Source organism: Nanorana parkeri, unplaced genomic scaffold (genome assembly GCF_000935625.1).
Source record: "Nanorana parkeri isolate BGI_ZX_2015 unplaced genomic scaffold, ASM93562v1 scaffold400, whole genome shotgun sequence".
In the NCBI taxonomy this organism is placed as follows: Eukaryota; Metazoa; Chordata; class Amphibia; order Anura; family Dicroglossidae; genus Nanorana; species Nanorana parkeri.
The window spans coordinates 911,365-926,910 of record NW_017306668.1 but is presented as its reverse complement, the minus strand read 5'-3'; the positions used below and the strand labels follow the sequence as shown (position 1 = coordinate 926,910).

Genomic DNA, 15,546 nt, shown 5'->3' with positions numbered 1-15,546 from the left:
CCTGCACCACCTTCCTGAGACCCCACACAGCCCTCCTGAGACCCCGCACAGCCCTCCTGAGTTTTTCACGATAAAAGCGCTTTACATTTTTCAATTTACACCTTCCTGTTAACCACGGCGCCTAACCACGGCACCTGTTTACAGCGCTGGCTGCACATCTCCTCCTCCTTACTGGGAACCACGCAGCGCTACTTACAGTGCTTACGCCACCCGCACCCACCTGCAAGACCTTCCAGACCCCTAGTAAGACCCTGCACCACCTTCCTGAGACCCCACACAGCCCTCCTGAGACCCCGCACAGCCCTCCTGAGACCCCGCACAGCCCTCCTGAGACCCCGCACAGCCCACCTGACACCCCACACAGCCCTCCTGAGACCCCACACAGCCCGCTTTGGATCCTGCACAGCTCATCTGAGACTCCGCACAGCCCATCTGACACCCCGCACAGCCATCCTGAGACCCCACACAACCTTCCCAAGACCATGTACTGCCCCCCAGAGACCCCCACAAAGCCCACCTTAGATCCTGCACAGCCCATCTAAGAACCCACACAGCCCAACTGAGACAATGCAGAGCCCCCCCGAGACACCCCACATCTCCTCCTTACTGGGGAACCAAGCAGCACTGCTTACAGCGATTCCACTGCCCACGCCTGCCAACGAGACCCTTCGGACTCCTGGTAAGACCCTGCACAGCGCACCTGAGACCCCGAACAGTCCTCCTGAGCCCCACACAACCCTCCTGAGACCCAGCACAGCTCACCTGGCACCCCACAGCCCAACTGACACCTTGTACAGCCACCCTGACACCCCGCACAGCCCACCTGAGAAACCACACGGGCCTCCTGAGACTCAGCACAGCCCTCCTGAGACCCTCTATCGCACTCCCGAAACCCCACACAGCCTGCCTGAGACCCCACACAGGGGGAAAAGAGGTTTAACTTTTGCATATGGAAGGCTTCTTCGCAGTTAGAGCTGTGAAAATGTGGAATAGACTCCCCCAGGAGCTAGTTCTAGATAGCTCAGTTAACTGTTTTCCCAAAAAATATGGATGCATTCCTAAATGCACAGAATATTACTAGATATTAGCTTCTTATAAGTAAAATTAACACCAGAGATTGTTGATTTAGGGAATAACTGAATGCCTTATTGGATAAGGAAGGATTTTTTTCCCCCTGTTGGAGCAAATTGAACCATGCTTTATAGGGTTTTGATTTTGCCTTCCTCCGTATTGACTGTGGGCATAACATTCTGTTTTCGGTTTTTCTTTTCTTTATAGTTCAACTTGATGGACTTGTGTCTTTTGTCATCCTGACTAACTATGTAACATACTGTCAACTACAGAAAACTAACTGAATACAACTGAAAATGTTTGGCAGGTTTCACTTTGTTTCACTCGTATTAGGGCCTCCCCGTGAGTATAGTTCTGTTTTGTTTTTTTTATGTCTGCGGTGTGTGTCCATAGAGACTCCTAGAATTAGATTGAACCCAGATGTTCTTAACAGGCACCAATTGACTCCTCTGTGCCATGTATGTTATTGACTGCTTACAAAACTGTTTAATGAGTTTGCAGTGAATCCCCTGGCTTAATTTTGGCATTGGTATATGACCCTAAGGCAATGCCCAGGTTCCCATGCCTTTTGTTTTGCAATAGTTTGCTTATTAGGCCTACAAATTGCCAGGATTAAATAATACGTTTCTCCCTTCTATAGCCTTCAGAGGGGTTTGCCGCAAAATTCCCACTCCAAACAAGATTCCCAAAATTGTTCATGAACCAGATCCAGGCAAGCATGAAATTCCCCATAGGTGGCGCTCCCAAAATCCCAGTTCTTCAACCATTAATGGTGGCATTTCAGAACTGCTGCTTGCCTTTCTTCTTTACAGGGAAGTCCAGTTCCTCACAATATTACCTATAGCCCCCTGGCTCTGATTACTGCCTCTTGTGCTCTTGGAAGATGGATTGTTCATTTAGAAAAATGTAGAGCAGGTCTCCCATCTCCAAAACTGTGCTCTCTATTGGTGGCCATAAACAGCTTCTTCACGGCAAAGATGGATATCACTACTTGGGCAGGGCATGCTGTTAGAAAAGGAGACCCATCATGTCGACATTTTTATAGGCTTCAGTACAAATGCAAAATGTTTAGTAAAATCCCCGTTATACTGTAAGCATAATCAGATAGTACTTTGGGGAGAAACTTAATCTGTGCAACTAAGAAATACAATCTTGATCCAGTGGGAAATAAAACAAATGACAGTTTGCTCTCTTACTTCTTGGCTGTTTGTAGCTTCCGTTGGGAACATTGTAGGTCTCTGGATTGTCACTTTTTAAGTATTCCTTTTTGATTTTATTTTCCCTCAACAGTTTATTTTTTCCTAAAGGAATTTCCCTTCTGAAGATGAAGAGACATAACAGCTAACTTTTGATTCATTACATCTGAGAGAATCTTAGGTTTTAGCTATTGATTTAGCCTTTTTCATGATTGGCCTGAAGTTGCTACATCACTACATCTTTTTTTTTTATCTCTTATAACATCGCACTCTTTTCATTTTTTTTTTGTAAGAAATAAATTGGATTCAGATTGTATTACATACCCTAAACTGGTAGTCACCTATCTTTTTTAACACATTCAAAAAGTTTTCAATTGGTGAGTGCTGGGGTACAGTATATGTCATCATGTCTGAATGAGGACTGTGAGATAAATCCTAATTTGCAGCACATGGAATTTGTTGCGAATATGAGCATCAATAAGCAAGCAGGATCAAGTGTGGCAGGTGTTCAACAGGAAACAATTGTGAATCCTTGATAAAATCAGTCATTTGTTGGGAAAATGCTTAAAAAGGACAAGGGCTGGCACACGGAAACCTTGCTGAATTAAATATATGACTTATGTCACTGGGACCTGGAATTCCTAATGAAGAATGGCAAAAAAAGAGAATTGATGGGCATACCATTTCCTGCTTTAAAAATACACCCACCATTTTTTTTTACACTAGTTTGGCTTTTTAAAATACAATTATTAAACCAGAGAGTAAATTTGATTTAAAGTATCCATTCAACACTTTCTTTAGATTCAAGTGTTTCTCTTCCATTTAAAATGATTTGCAACAGTATAAGAAGAACTACAGGAAATTAAAAACTTGACCTTGCATTGGGGCTACTCCCTCACTGCAAGGGTAAAGTGCTTGTTTTGTCTAGGGGACTCAAATAAAGCAGTTATACTTACCTGATCCTCAGTCCTGCTGGCTCCCTCCACCTGCTAGACCAGTCCCTGCAGCCTCTTCTCCCCTGGGCTCCGGTGGCCTAAGGACTGCTGACGTAATCACGTCTAATGCAGGTCTATTGACCTGCATTAGACATGAAGACGTTGAGGGTCATTTCATAGCTGAAGTGGGAAAGAGGGTGAATGCTAACCGCTGCAGGACTGAGGATCATGTGAGTAAAACTCTTTTATTTGAGCCCCCTAGACAAAATGAGCACTTAACCCTTGCAGTGCAGGAGTAGCCCCACTGCAAGGGTAAGTTTTTATTTTTCCCAGAGTTCTTTAAATTTTGATCAGCTTTTCCTCCATGGCAGGCAGGTAGTGTTGTTTGACTGCACTTTTACAAGTGTACAATAACAGTAATAGAAACTCTGGTACCCTTCAAAACATGCACTTGCAAAATCTGTATTGATCACATAGTGGGATATAAAGAGCAATTATGCTTATGCATTTCAGCTGATCCTGGTCTAACTCATAGCAGGACTAATTAAAGATGTTTTTATCCCACTTTATCAATAAAGAATTTGCCAATGGATGTTTTGAAGGGTGTTTCTATCATCTATAATTATTATCCCTTAACATAGATGTAACCCTAACAAAAACAAAGGCATTTTTGCCAAATCACTGTGTAACATAAATAACTGTTTTTTTTAATAAAATACTTGATTTACCCTTTGTTGCATTTTTTGGCATCCTCTTTGCAGCCATTTGTTGTCTACATTCATGTACGTCAGTGGTGGCTGCATGGCATTTTTCAGGGGGTTTCCCGATGGTGGGAACTGTTGACTATGCCTGTATACTGTATGTTGAAAAGGCTACTTGTTTCTCCCTGAAGATTTTTTTTGGAAAATATTTTAAACGCTTGAGTCTCAGTAACCATTTTAAAACAGAACAAGGACAGTGACCTGGCATCCGGACACTGTGGCAACTGCAGGCCCGCACTGGAACCAGGCCCAGGAGCTTAGTGCTGGGTCCTGCTAAAAGCAAATTATAATATTCCCTTCCCTCTCGTTTGAATTTATAGATTGCAAACCTGTAAAAAAAAGTTTCCATCATGCTAATTTGTTTCTTATTCAATCTGACTTAACCTCACCTTAATTTTATACTGACAATTTGTGCAAACCTGCATGCATCACAATGTAGTCTCAAAAGTTAACTAAAGCTCTCCTAAAGCAAAATGCAGACTGTCCCCCTCCCCACCCCCCATTGCGTGCATCACTTTGAGCTTTACCATTCTGTTACGTTAAATAAAATAATGCACTAATGTGATATCATTTTCATCAGCAGAATTTGTTGATTATATTTTGGAGTAAATATATAAGGGTGCACAATCATGAAGCTCATCCACAGAAATGACATGCAGATGTTGGTGAAGTGAGTGCATGCGAGACAGGAAGACGTCTAGGGGACCTTTGAAAAGGACTTTCACTTACCTGTTCCCCCACTCCTGCTGGCTCCGAGACCAGTGCCCCAGGCATCTTCCCCCCTCGATCTGGTAGTCAGAGGCCCACTGACATCATCGTGTCTAATGTAGGGCCCATAGCCCTGTATTATTCATAAAGACAATTCACACCAAGAGACAGTCCACGAGCACAGATTCCTGCCTTCCTACGGTGCAGGCAGACTTGCCACCAGCACCATGGAAAAGAATAGCACTAATCCAGGGAGGGTGGGATCCATTCAGAAATGGACAGACGTTCACCTCCGTCCATGCCTGCTCCTCCTCCCATCTTCTGCCCATGCTGCCGCAACTTCTGCTCCTCATGTGATGGAAGCACTCTGATGTGAGGGAGGACTGGGGACCCGGATGTGAAGGGGGACTATGGTCTCTGATGTTTAGGGGTAACTCTGAAGTGCAAGAGGGGGACTCGGATGTGAAAGAAGGGGGCTCTGCTGTGAAGAGGGCTTAGTTTGACACGTGGGGACTCTGATGTGAAAGGGGGTTACTAATGTAAAGGGGGGTCATGATGTAAAGGGGGCCTCTGATGTGAAAGGGGGAATTTTGATGTGAAGAGAGCTCCTAATGTAAAGAGCGCTCCTGATGTGAGGGGAGAGCTCCTGATTTGAAGAGGGCTCCTGATATGAAGGGGGGGGGGGTGCTTGTGATGTGAAGAGAGGATTCGGATTTGAAAGAAGGGGACTCTGATGTGAAGGGGGGGGCTCTGATTTTAAGGGGGCTCCTAGTGTGATGGGGGAACTCTGATTTCAAAGGAGGGCACTCTGAATGTGAAGGGGAACCTAATATATAGGGGGGCTCCTGATATAAAGGGGGCTCTGGTGTGAAAGGGGGGGGTTGTTGTGAAAGGGAGGGCTCTGTGTTTTTTTTTGCAGGGTCCCCCCTTAAAATTCATACCAGACCTCCATCTGGGATAAGGCCACATGTTGGTTTTTACATTTGTACCTTTACGTTTTTAACACTTTAGACTGAGGTGCCTAATGATTTTGCATAGTTTAGGAGGAGCTATGACTGCAAAAAGGTTGAATAATTCTGTGATAATCTATAGGATAGGAATAAAGGAAAGACAGACCAATGATATTCTTTAACATGGAATTAGTTAAAAGAGCAGAAATCCCCCTTAAAAGATAATGGTATTGTCAGTGTCTGTTTTGTATAGTAGATGTAAGAATGTAATTCCCTTACTGTTGGTAAATAGAACACCAGTAGACAGGAAAAGTGTAGAAACATTTAAGTTTTGATTGCTAATTGCCACATTAGAATGTATACATATGTATCTGTAATCGTGTGTCTCTATATTATTTTATAAATGTAACTCATGTTCTCTAACAATATATTTTCACCCGAAATCCCAGGTCTACCTATCTACATTGTTTACGCACTCTGTTGGATTTTTAAAAACTGCAATGAAGGGAATTGATCAGAACTGGAGCAGACAAAATCTGGAGCAGCTGTGCATGGCAACCAATCAGCCCTTCTCTGCTAAGAGTCGGCTACGGCAGAAAATTCACTAAATCTGATGTGTCTAAAATCCCCATTTGCCAGAATCCACAGAGTACTTCACATGGTCACTGGGGGGTTTACTTTCTGGGTTGTGTTACGTCCGCTATCTCCATCTGTCTCTGTCACCAATCATGTTCAAATTCCAAAGGTAGGTTCAGTTCTGATTAGTGGCTGTGGTAAACCTCTTATCACTGACATTTTTTACATCATTTTTCTGTATTTGAAAGCCATGCAGCTGCCTATAGTGGGCATGTTTGGGGATAGCTGTCCCAGGCAGAGGTTCTCCGATCACCAGTATAGGTACAAATGGTGATGGGGTAGAATGGTGCACTTTAGCAACACCTTGATGAAAATAATAAAATACTGACCAGGTAGGCTTAGCTCCTTTTATGTCTTTCAAGGCTCAAAGTGGAAGTAAATCTTCCCCCCAAAAAAATGCTGATCGGTAGGCTTTCTTTGGCAGAAGAGTGTGTAAGTATCTGCTGCCATAAAAGCTTCTGTCTACCTGCCAGCAATTTTTGTTTCTGTATTCTGAGCTGCGCAGCTTAGTGCACAGACCCTCCATGCCAAGGTGATGAAACTTGCGTACGCATGCATGGGAGTTACATCATATTGGCCGGCCAATCAAGAGGCCAAAGAGAGAGGAGCACAGTGCTGGAAGGAATCACGTTGGAAGGTAAGTCTCCCATGATGTGCATAGTCATACTAGGACATAATGGCTAAAAGCTCCAGAGTGGCTTAAAAAAACTTGCCTTTATTTCTTTTTTAATTTTAAGAAGATTTAATATATCATAGGTGCAATAGCAAAAATTACCAGGTGGCATTTTTATAGCTAAGGTAGGTTTGACCCTGATTGGTGACTGTGGTAAACCTCTGAGCACTGACATTTTTTTCATTCGTTTTTCTGTGAAAGCCACAAAGCTGCCTATAGTGAGTAAACTGTCCTGTGTCCCAAGCAGGGGTTATCAGATCACCAGATTAGGGACAAAGGGTGGTGGACTGGTGCACTTTAAAAACTCCTTGATGGGAACAAAAAAAAATACTGAGCAGGTATAGGCTGAGCTCTTTTTATGACTAGAGTGTACCTTTAATATATCATAGATGCAATTAAGAATATTTAGCAGATGGCATTGTTTTATAGGTAAAATTAGGTAAGATGCAAGCAAGGAAGCCATAATAGCCAATACCACCCAGCATACAATAATCACCTTTTGCGCAGGTGCTATGCTGTCTGAGGCACTAATATGTGTTTAATATGAGGCAGCAGAAAGTGCCCTTGAGTGATGCTGACAATAGACCTGGTTTTTTGGCATGTCTCTGCTCAGATGGAAGCAGCCTGTGTTTTGCGAAGCACCCATGCATAAACAATATAATTTTCATAAATTAAATCCTCCCCTGCAGAAGAAACATCTGTGCCTACCCATTCTGAATAAAAGATGGTGGCATGCTAGCTGCCCCTTTTCTGACAGGAGAGTCTTCCATGAAACAAGCATTGCATCATGAATACCCCTGGAACAAGAACGAACTTGTCTTTAGAATTAGCGCATTACCGCAAACTTCTATCTTTGCGCAGCTGTCACAAGGGCTCCGTTGGACTAGTAGGGAGCACGTGGGCAAAGTTTGCAATTCTAATCTGTCTCCAGGGGGAGGAAAACAACTTCTGGGACTCGCTCCATGGCAGTTCATTTGATAGAGATATTGGCATCTGAAAGAAAACCGTTTAAGAACCCCAATGACGTGTGAAATCTGTTACCCTAACCGTCTCGTTAGCACTCCTGGCACCAAATGTGAAAGTAAATGTTGGAAGCGCCCATCCTTTTATATATTTAAGTTGATTATATGTACAATCAGCATTAAATTAGAATCAATTTAAACTATTACCTTCTTAAATCCGTTTGTGTTTCAGTGTACTTTAAGCTTCATAATTATACGCCATAAAAAATACATTTATAACATTTATAAAGGTGGACTTATACATGAATTGTTGGCCATTGCAGCACTATCTCATAAAAAGTACTTTGAGAGAAAGAAAAGGGGAAAAACGATAATTTTTAAAATAATTTTATTGTACAAATGATAAACGTTGCACTTTTATGAGCTATTAGAATAAAACAATAATCCCATAGGAATTACGTATAATAAAATCAATCAAGTCAAAGATGCAACAATTGGCTAAACCGGTGAATACTATTTCAGAAATGGGGATGTGTGTATGGTACTCTGCAGTCACATCATTGCATACAGGATTACAAACAGAATGACAGGACATAATAATTCCAATTGAACCAGCGTTACATCTGAGACAACGATCATTGGAACTGCATTATTAACATCGTACTGCACCGAAGATTTTAATAACCTGATTGGTTATCACGTTTGATTAAAGATGCTTTGTATTATTTTTTTCAACCCCTGCAAAAGAAAAATATAATGTATAACTGAAGTCAGCCCACCCACAGAAACTAAATTCACTTTGACTCTATACAAAACCTGTCATAGGTACTGCACTAATCAAGCCTTAGGATTGTGAAAGCAATGTTCCCAATTGACGGATATTTCAAGGAAAATGCACATTGATAGCTTGTGGTCATTACAAATATTAATTATGATAGTCAAGCAGCTTTTCTGTGGAATACAATGTGATAATAATTATAGTGTATATAGAGGACAGCGATGATGTTTTTCTACTACCAAGGGTTCAGAATTGATCTGTGCATGCGGTCTTCAGCATAACTGGCTCTGAAAGAGTTAAAAAATCTGACTTAAATGAAGCCTACAACAGCCAGAACTCACATGAGCTTCTACTGTTTACTGTAACCCTGCAAACGGATATCCTGTTTTTTCTTAACTCTTTAATGACATGAACCCATGTAGTAGGAATTAGATGATATGACCCCTGCCATGTCAGGGAGGTTCACTACACCCCATGGCCCTTAAATTTCTTAATATTTGCCACTGTAGTCAGAAATACATCAAGCTGCTGGACAGTCTGACAGCCTTTACCTTTGACATGCTGGTCTATAATTTCCTTTCTGATATCCTCAGATAACTCTCTCCTTTGCTTTCTCTGGTACATGTTGAGTGTGGTGAACACATGATACCAATACTTTTCTCCATTTAAAGAGGCTGACTAACTGATAACAAGATTGAAGATGTGTGATACTAATTACAGAAAATAGTTTAAAAAAAATATTATTAGGAGCTAATTATTTATAATCTATTCTATGGGTATTCTATTGCCCTCTTTCCCTATTGGTGAATGTAAAAACAAATACTGGCTGCAGGGTCTACTTTGTAAGAACATATATAACTTTTTCTTCGACATTACCAAACATTGTCAATAAATCAGTTGTCATGAAATTTCAAACTTCATGGACCATTGTGTCCAATCTTGCATTTTAAGCTTCAATTCCCTGTGATACTGCTGAACCCTGTCAAAACAATATATTTGCATAAAAGTCTATTTCTTTATCACAATTTGATAACCTCTCTTTCCAGTCTACAAGTTTAAAGTGACATATAAGGATATTTCCCCCCCCCCCCCCCCACTATGTTTTATTAACGGTTCTGAATATGATGTATTTCTCTCATTCAAGGGAAAACGTCTAAGGCAACACAACTTTCTAAGCACTTGGTTATTGTTTTAAATTAGTTAACCTTTTTTTTTTTTTATTATTTTCAGTTTTTATTTGCTATAAATTAGATATAATTCTACTTCCCCATAGGTATAAAAAAAGATTGATGGAGCTGCATGTTGTTGTTTTTTTTTCTTTAAAATAGGAAATTCACATTATAAAAAGCCATTACAAATTCTGTACAAAAAATCACAACAAAATAATTCAGCCATGGGTACAATAACTAGTAGTAAAATGTTGGTTGAAAAATAGATTTATATATATTTATTTGATTGGCCCACTATTGGTTTTGAAAATTGCATAGATCCTAATTATTGCTTTGCGACTTTCGCTTTTTTTTTCTTTTTTCTTTTATCTGGATCAGATAAAAAAAAAAATAACACGTTATGAGTAAATGGTGTGTACTCCTAATTTAAGAGAGTGGCTCTTGGACGAGCTCTGGTTATATGTACATTAATACAGAAGGTCAAAACCAAAGTTGCTTTCCAACTTTTTTTTTACAGATCAAATGGAAAGTTGTCATTCACAAAGTGGGCTATGGTGCACTTTTCAGTCATGGTACCCATTGTAAACAAGACAGTATTGTAAAGCACGGGCAATTACATAAGTGTCATCATTTGATCTCTGGAAAGTTAATCATGAAAGATGGCATTAAGCTGGGCACTCATGACTCTTTCGTGGTGTGTGTGGCCATCATACGACATGAGGCTGTCTATAGGGATTTCACAACGTGGGCCAGTGCTGGAGAAAATGGGACCATGACTCTGTGCTAGGCTGGCCCCCGGATAGTGCATGGTGAAGGCATAATTTTTATCAAACTCCGCCGAAGGCTCGTGTTTGAAGGAAAAGTTCCCATTAACACTCAAGGGAGGGCTGAGGGGACCATCAAACGTAGGGCTGGTGCAGTCAGTGACAGTGCTCTCGAAGAAAGGCTCCAAAGCTGCCCCGTAGGAATGGGGTTTGACATGAAATATGTGGGAGCTGTCCATGGTACCATAAGGAGGACTGGGAAGACCAGGGGATTGGTACGGGTAGGGATGCAGGGGGAAGGAAGCACTTGCTGCTTGCATATGTGATGGCATATCCTGGTTCTGCTCTGGAAGAAAAGTTCTGGGGTTCAGCTGAAGGCACCCAGCCACCAGGTTTGTAGTGGGCTGGGACAAGCCTTTGCAAAGTGTCTGCACAAAGGACACCAGGTCTGGACTTTTCCCAGACCTCAGGATCTCAGAAAGAGCCCAGATGTAATTTTTAGCCAGGCGCAAGGTCTCGATCTTGGACAACTTTTGCGTTTTGGAGTAACAGGGGACCACTTTGCGCAGGTTGTCCAGGGCAGCGTTCAGACCATGCATGCGGTTCCTCTCTCGAGCGTTGGCTTTCATGCGCCTCATTTTGAAGCGTTCCACCCTGGCTTTGGTCATTTTCTTCTTCTTAGGACCGCGTCTCTTGGGTTTCTGATCGTCATCCCCGTCTTCATCTTCCTCGTCATCATCATCATCATCGTCATCATCATCCTCGTCCTCCCCTTCTTCTTCCTCGTTCTCCTCTCCTTGCTTGAGGGAGTCCTCGTCATCATCTTTCATGATACTATCTAGTTCTTCCTCCTTCTTCTCCATGTCGTGTTGATCCTGAGGACTCAAACACTCATCCACCCAACCTCTCGAGCCCGGGGTGTCGGACATGATCAATCCATTATCTCGATAGGACTTGGTCATCTTCAAATCTGAGGAGAACAAGTATAATCAAATGACCACTTGATGATCTTAGTGCCATCAACTAATGCAGTATGTATGAGAGATTAGACTGTAACAACACACATCTCCATTTCTCTAAAATCCCCTTCAAAGGCTGTTATGCAACCTTGATGTATTATGCTGACCTTAAGCAGATTAGGGAAATATGACTTGAGTGAATAACTGAAAGGTACAAGGCAAAAGTGACAACCTGATTGCTTGATTGCAAACTTTCTTCCTACTCTGAATGTGTTTTAGAAGTCTCAGTAGATGGCACAAAGCAGCAGAAGAGACAAGTCTATTAAAACCAGCGCAGGCGCCCTGAATGGAGGGGATCAGGTGCATCACAGCTCCTTATTATACACATCTCCCATCTGCACTTTACTGCGTTGGGGTAGCTCAAGTATTTTGTTTTCTATATCTATCCAGAGCACACAAAAAAGAAAGAACAAAAACAACTTAACACATAAAGCAGACACTTGACATTTCTACAATCCACCCATGACCTAATGGCTTGAATACAGGAGGCGCTAAAACATGGCTGGTGTATTAAACCTACTGAAGACAAGGGGTACCCTGACAGTTAACAGGTAACATATGTTCCTCTTAGCACTAGGGCTGTGCATACTAATGGCACTTTGGCCATCCTCTGTGTTCTAGTGTCAATTGACTACTGTACTGGTTGCCATGGGCTACTGCACTTGGTACATCATGGCTATCTTTTTGCTGTCTCTGATTGAAGTATGTATCTGTGAAGGTTCTCCTTTATACAGGTTATAATATAGATAGTAGTAGTAAGTCACCTTTAACTGGACTTGTTCTGTAATAGGAAACGTTTCGACATCCATCCAGATGGCTTCCTCAGCTAAAATGAGTGGCTACTTGGATAAGTGGTAGAACATCTTCAACATTACAGTACAAGTGCAGTTGAATGTGTCTAACTATACCAACAATGTATGTTTCACTCAGTCTGCTGATTGGCTTGAAGAGGATATGCAGTATATACTTCAGTTGCTCCATCAGGAATAAACATATGCTGAGATGAGCAGTAAAGTGACTTTTTAATTGCTTACAATAGATATAATTGATCCATTTTCTAAATTTCAGTGCAGATAGCAGTCACTAAATTGGACTGTTTAATGACATTATACCCAACTTCAGTTATATATTAACCCTTCACAGACCTTTTATGAACTATTTCTGAGACCAAATGACAACATCAAATGTATTGGGCACAAGTTACTCATTTATAAGATGCTTAATATACATCCAAACTAGGAAATAATAAAAAAAAAAACAGTTTGATAATGAAAGTATCAGTTTGATTAATGGCTGAGCAATAATAGTTGGATAATAGGGAGGAAAATGAATTCAAATATGGAAATATAAAAAAAGATAAATGAATGAATGGGAAATGCGATGAAATGTCTGAAAATTGCATCAAAAGAATGTTCTGCAGATGCAGAGAAATAAGGATGCTATAATGATGAGACAGGTAAGGCTTACCTTAGTATTAATGTATCCTTGCCAGTGACAGTCTCATAACCTCTCCAGTGTTACAGAGCAGAGTTGTAGGTGCTGGGGTGAATAGTTTTGTTTATTTCTGGGGGCTGTGATGAGACTCTGGGGTTTTATAGCGGGTCTCGTGACGCTGGGAGACAAGTGAGAGGGAGGAGGAGAGGTGACAACACAGCAGTCACACAGATTAGCGGAGAGGGGAGCGCATCGCGCATGCGCCCCTCCCCAGCGCCTTCCTTCAAAGCCCCGCCCCCTAACTTTCCCCGGCACGCGCCATATGGTCACCCAAGTCAGGCAAACGGCGGATCACGTGACGCAGCCCCCTTTTCCTCCATCCATTTGTATTCAGCGCTGCTCTCTATTCCATCTCTTTGTGGCCAAGGGGAAGAAGGAAAAAAAAAAAAGTGGCCATCTGTCGCCAGTTACAGATTCTGCGAACCTGTTTGTACCCGCAGGACAGGGTTAACCCCTTCCTCCCAGTGCATTGTGTGCACAAGACGTGACAGAAGGGGAGGCAGAAGGAGGCTGCAATCAGTGCGTCTCACACTTGTGTCCCTGGAACCTCTCCGTGCCCCCTGATTTGCAAAGTGCCATTAATGACAAGAGACTACATCCTGCATGAGATTCCGACATTCTACAAAATATAATCTCTTTAAATAAAACAGTTCCCTAGGGGCTCCAGGAAAGTTTCCTTATTATATTTCTACATCGCCCCTTGCATGTTCTTTGCTTCTGTTCGCAAAGGCTCACTGCAACGTTTTTATTATATATATACATACAGTATATATATACATTTTCCTACAATAAGACTAAGTAATAGAAAAACTCTTCAAATTGCAACTAAATATCTGAGTAGAAGTCCGGAATTGTGTCCATCCTTATCAAGTCATGTGGGAGACCGCAACCAGTATAACATCCACACTAGTTGTCATTGTAGGAGCTGTGTCCCCTGTCTGGACTTCTTCCATTATTCCAGGTGATAATCCTATTCTCCAACTACTTCTGAATCCTCGCCAGACACAGCCTGTCTATAATGTCTGTCATGTGCTGCTGACATTATTCTGCCTTCTCAGAAACTAATTGTTATTTAATGCAGTCAGGTAATTAATCACCAGACACTGATACCAGTGCTCCCAGTTCCATAAAGATTTTAACTGACTCATACAATCATTGTAGGATGTAACCTTTCTTTCTTTCTTTCTTTCTTTCTTTCTTTCTTTCTTTCTTTCTTTCTTTCTTTCTTTCTTTCTTCCTTTCTTTCTTTTTTTTCCATTCTTTCCTTTTCTTTTCTTATCTCATAATACTAAACTCATCTATGTCATCTAAAATTATTTATTTTCTACCAATAAATCTATCTGCCTGTCTGTCCGTCCGTCCATCCATCCCTCTATCTATCTAACTATCTATCTGCCTATATCTCCTATAGCTCCATCTTTTATCCATCTATTTATGTATCTCTTATAAAATTGATACAAATCCAGTTGATTATGTATCCGGCAAGCTGTTCAGTCTGGACACATGCCTTATGTCTCACTTGATAGAACAATGTCTATTTTATTATTACTATTTTCATTTCTGCGGGCTAAAATATGTCCAGATTCCCAGAACACTTGCTTCTGATTTGATGCACATAGAATTATTTCCACTGTTGGGCACCTAGTCAACACATTCACTTGTCGGATGGATTCTTCAGTCAGATGTGCATGCCTTCATTAAAAGCGCAGTCCTCATAATAGTACAATGTATATTTAGATGAGGGGAAATAGAGTTTTTTTTGCCTACGTTGTGCGGACGTCTCTCCTCTTTGTAGGGAGATGGGCAATTGCATTGGCCCAGCCGGATACATTGATTTCTGGGCACATTTGTTTTATTGTTGAGAGATCACGTGACGTTACAGTGCCTTTAACTTTGAGCTGCAACAGATGAGTGGCAATAGGAAGGTCACGTGACTCCTGGATGACAGACTTCTCAGACCGACAGATGGGCTAAACAGGTAGTGGGTGTTGAATGGTGCTGAGTGGCGCTCTGAGAGGCAGCAGGGATAAGATGAATCTGTGTAGATGAGTCATCAACACAAGTCTAGGTCAAAGGCTACTAGCCCTAGCTACGTGCGATTAACCTGTTCACTGCCACAGCAAAGCATCAGGAGAATAACATTAGCACACCAGAGCAATTAGGAATCTTGAGCTTTAACAGAAACCAGTTAAAAGACTCTCTTTATACTCACAGCTAATATACACATGCATATATATATATATACACACTTAATATGTGTATATTATCAATATGATGATTATTATTAATAATAATATTATGCAGGATTTATATAACGCCATATTATTATTATTATTATTACTATTATTATATAAGATTTATATAGCTCCATATTATTATTATTATATAGGATTTATATAGCTCCATATTGTTATTATTATTATTATTAAG

General features: G+C 41.3%; 1 protein-coding gene across 1 annotated transcript; it reads right to left on the bottom strand.

Moving 5' to 3' along the window:
- Positions 1–10,454: 10,454 nt before the first annotated feature.
- On the bottom strand, positions 10,455–13,220 carry NEUROD1 (neuronal differentiation 1). The gene is made up of 2 exons (XM_018559495.1): positions 13,090–13,220; positions 10,455–11,573 (listed from the first exon to the last, which is right to left on the bottom strand). Exon 2 carries the CDS (start codon positions 11,563–11,565, stop codon positions 10,486–10,488), a length of 1,080 nt encoding a protein of 359 aa, XP_018414997.1. The 5' UTR covers positions 11,566–11,573; positions 13,090–13,220; the 3' UTR covers positions 10,455–10,485.
- Positions 13,221–15,546: the final 2,326 nt, after the last annotated feature.

What these genes read in the sequence shown, in the direction of transcription:
- NEUROD1 (XM_018559495.1), bottom strand. Translation starts at nt 11,565, where the DNA reads ATGACCAAGTCCTATCGAGATAATGGATTGATCATGTCCGACACCCCG.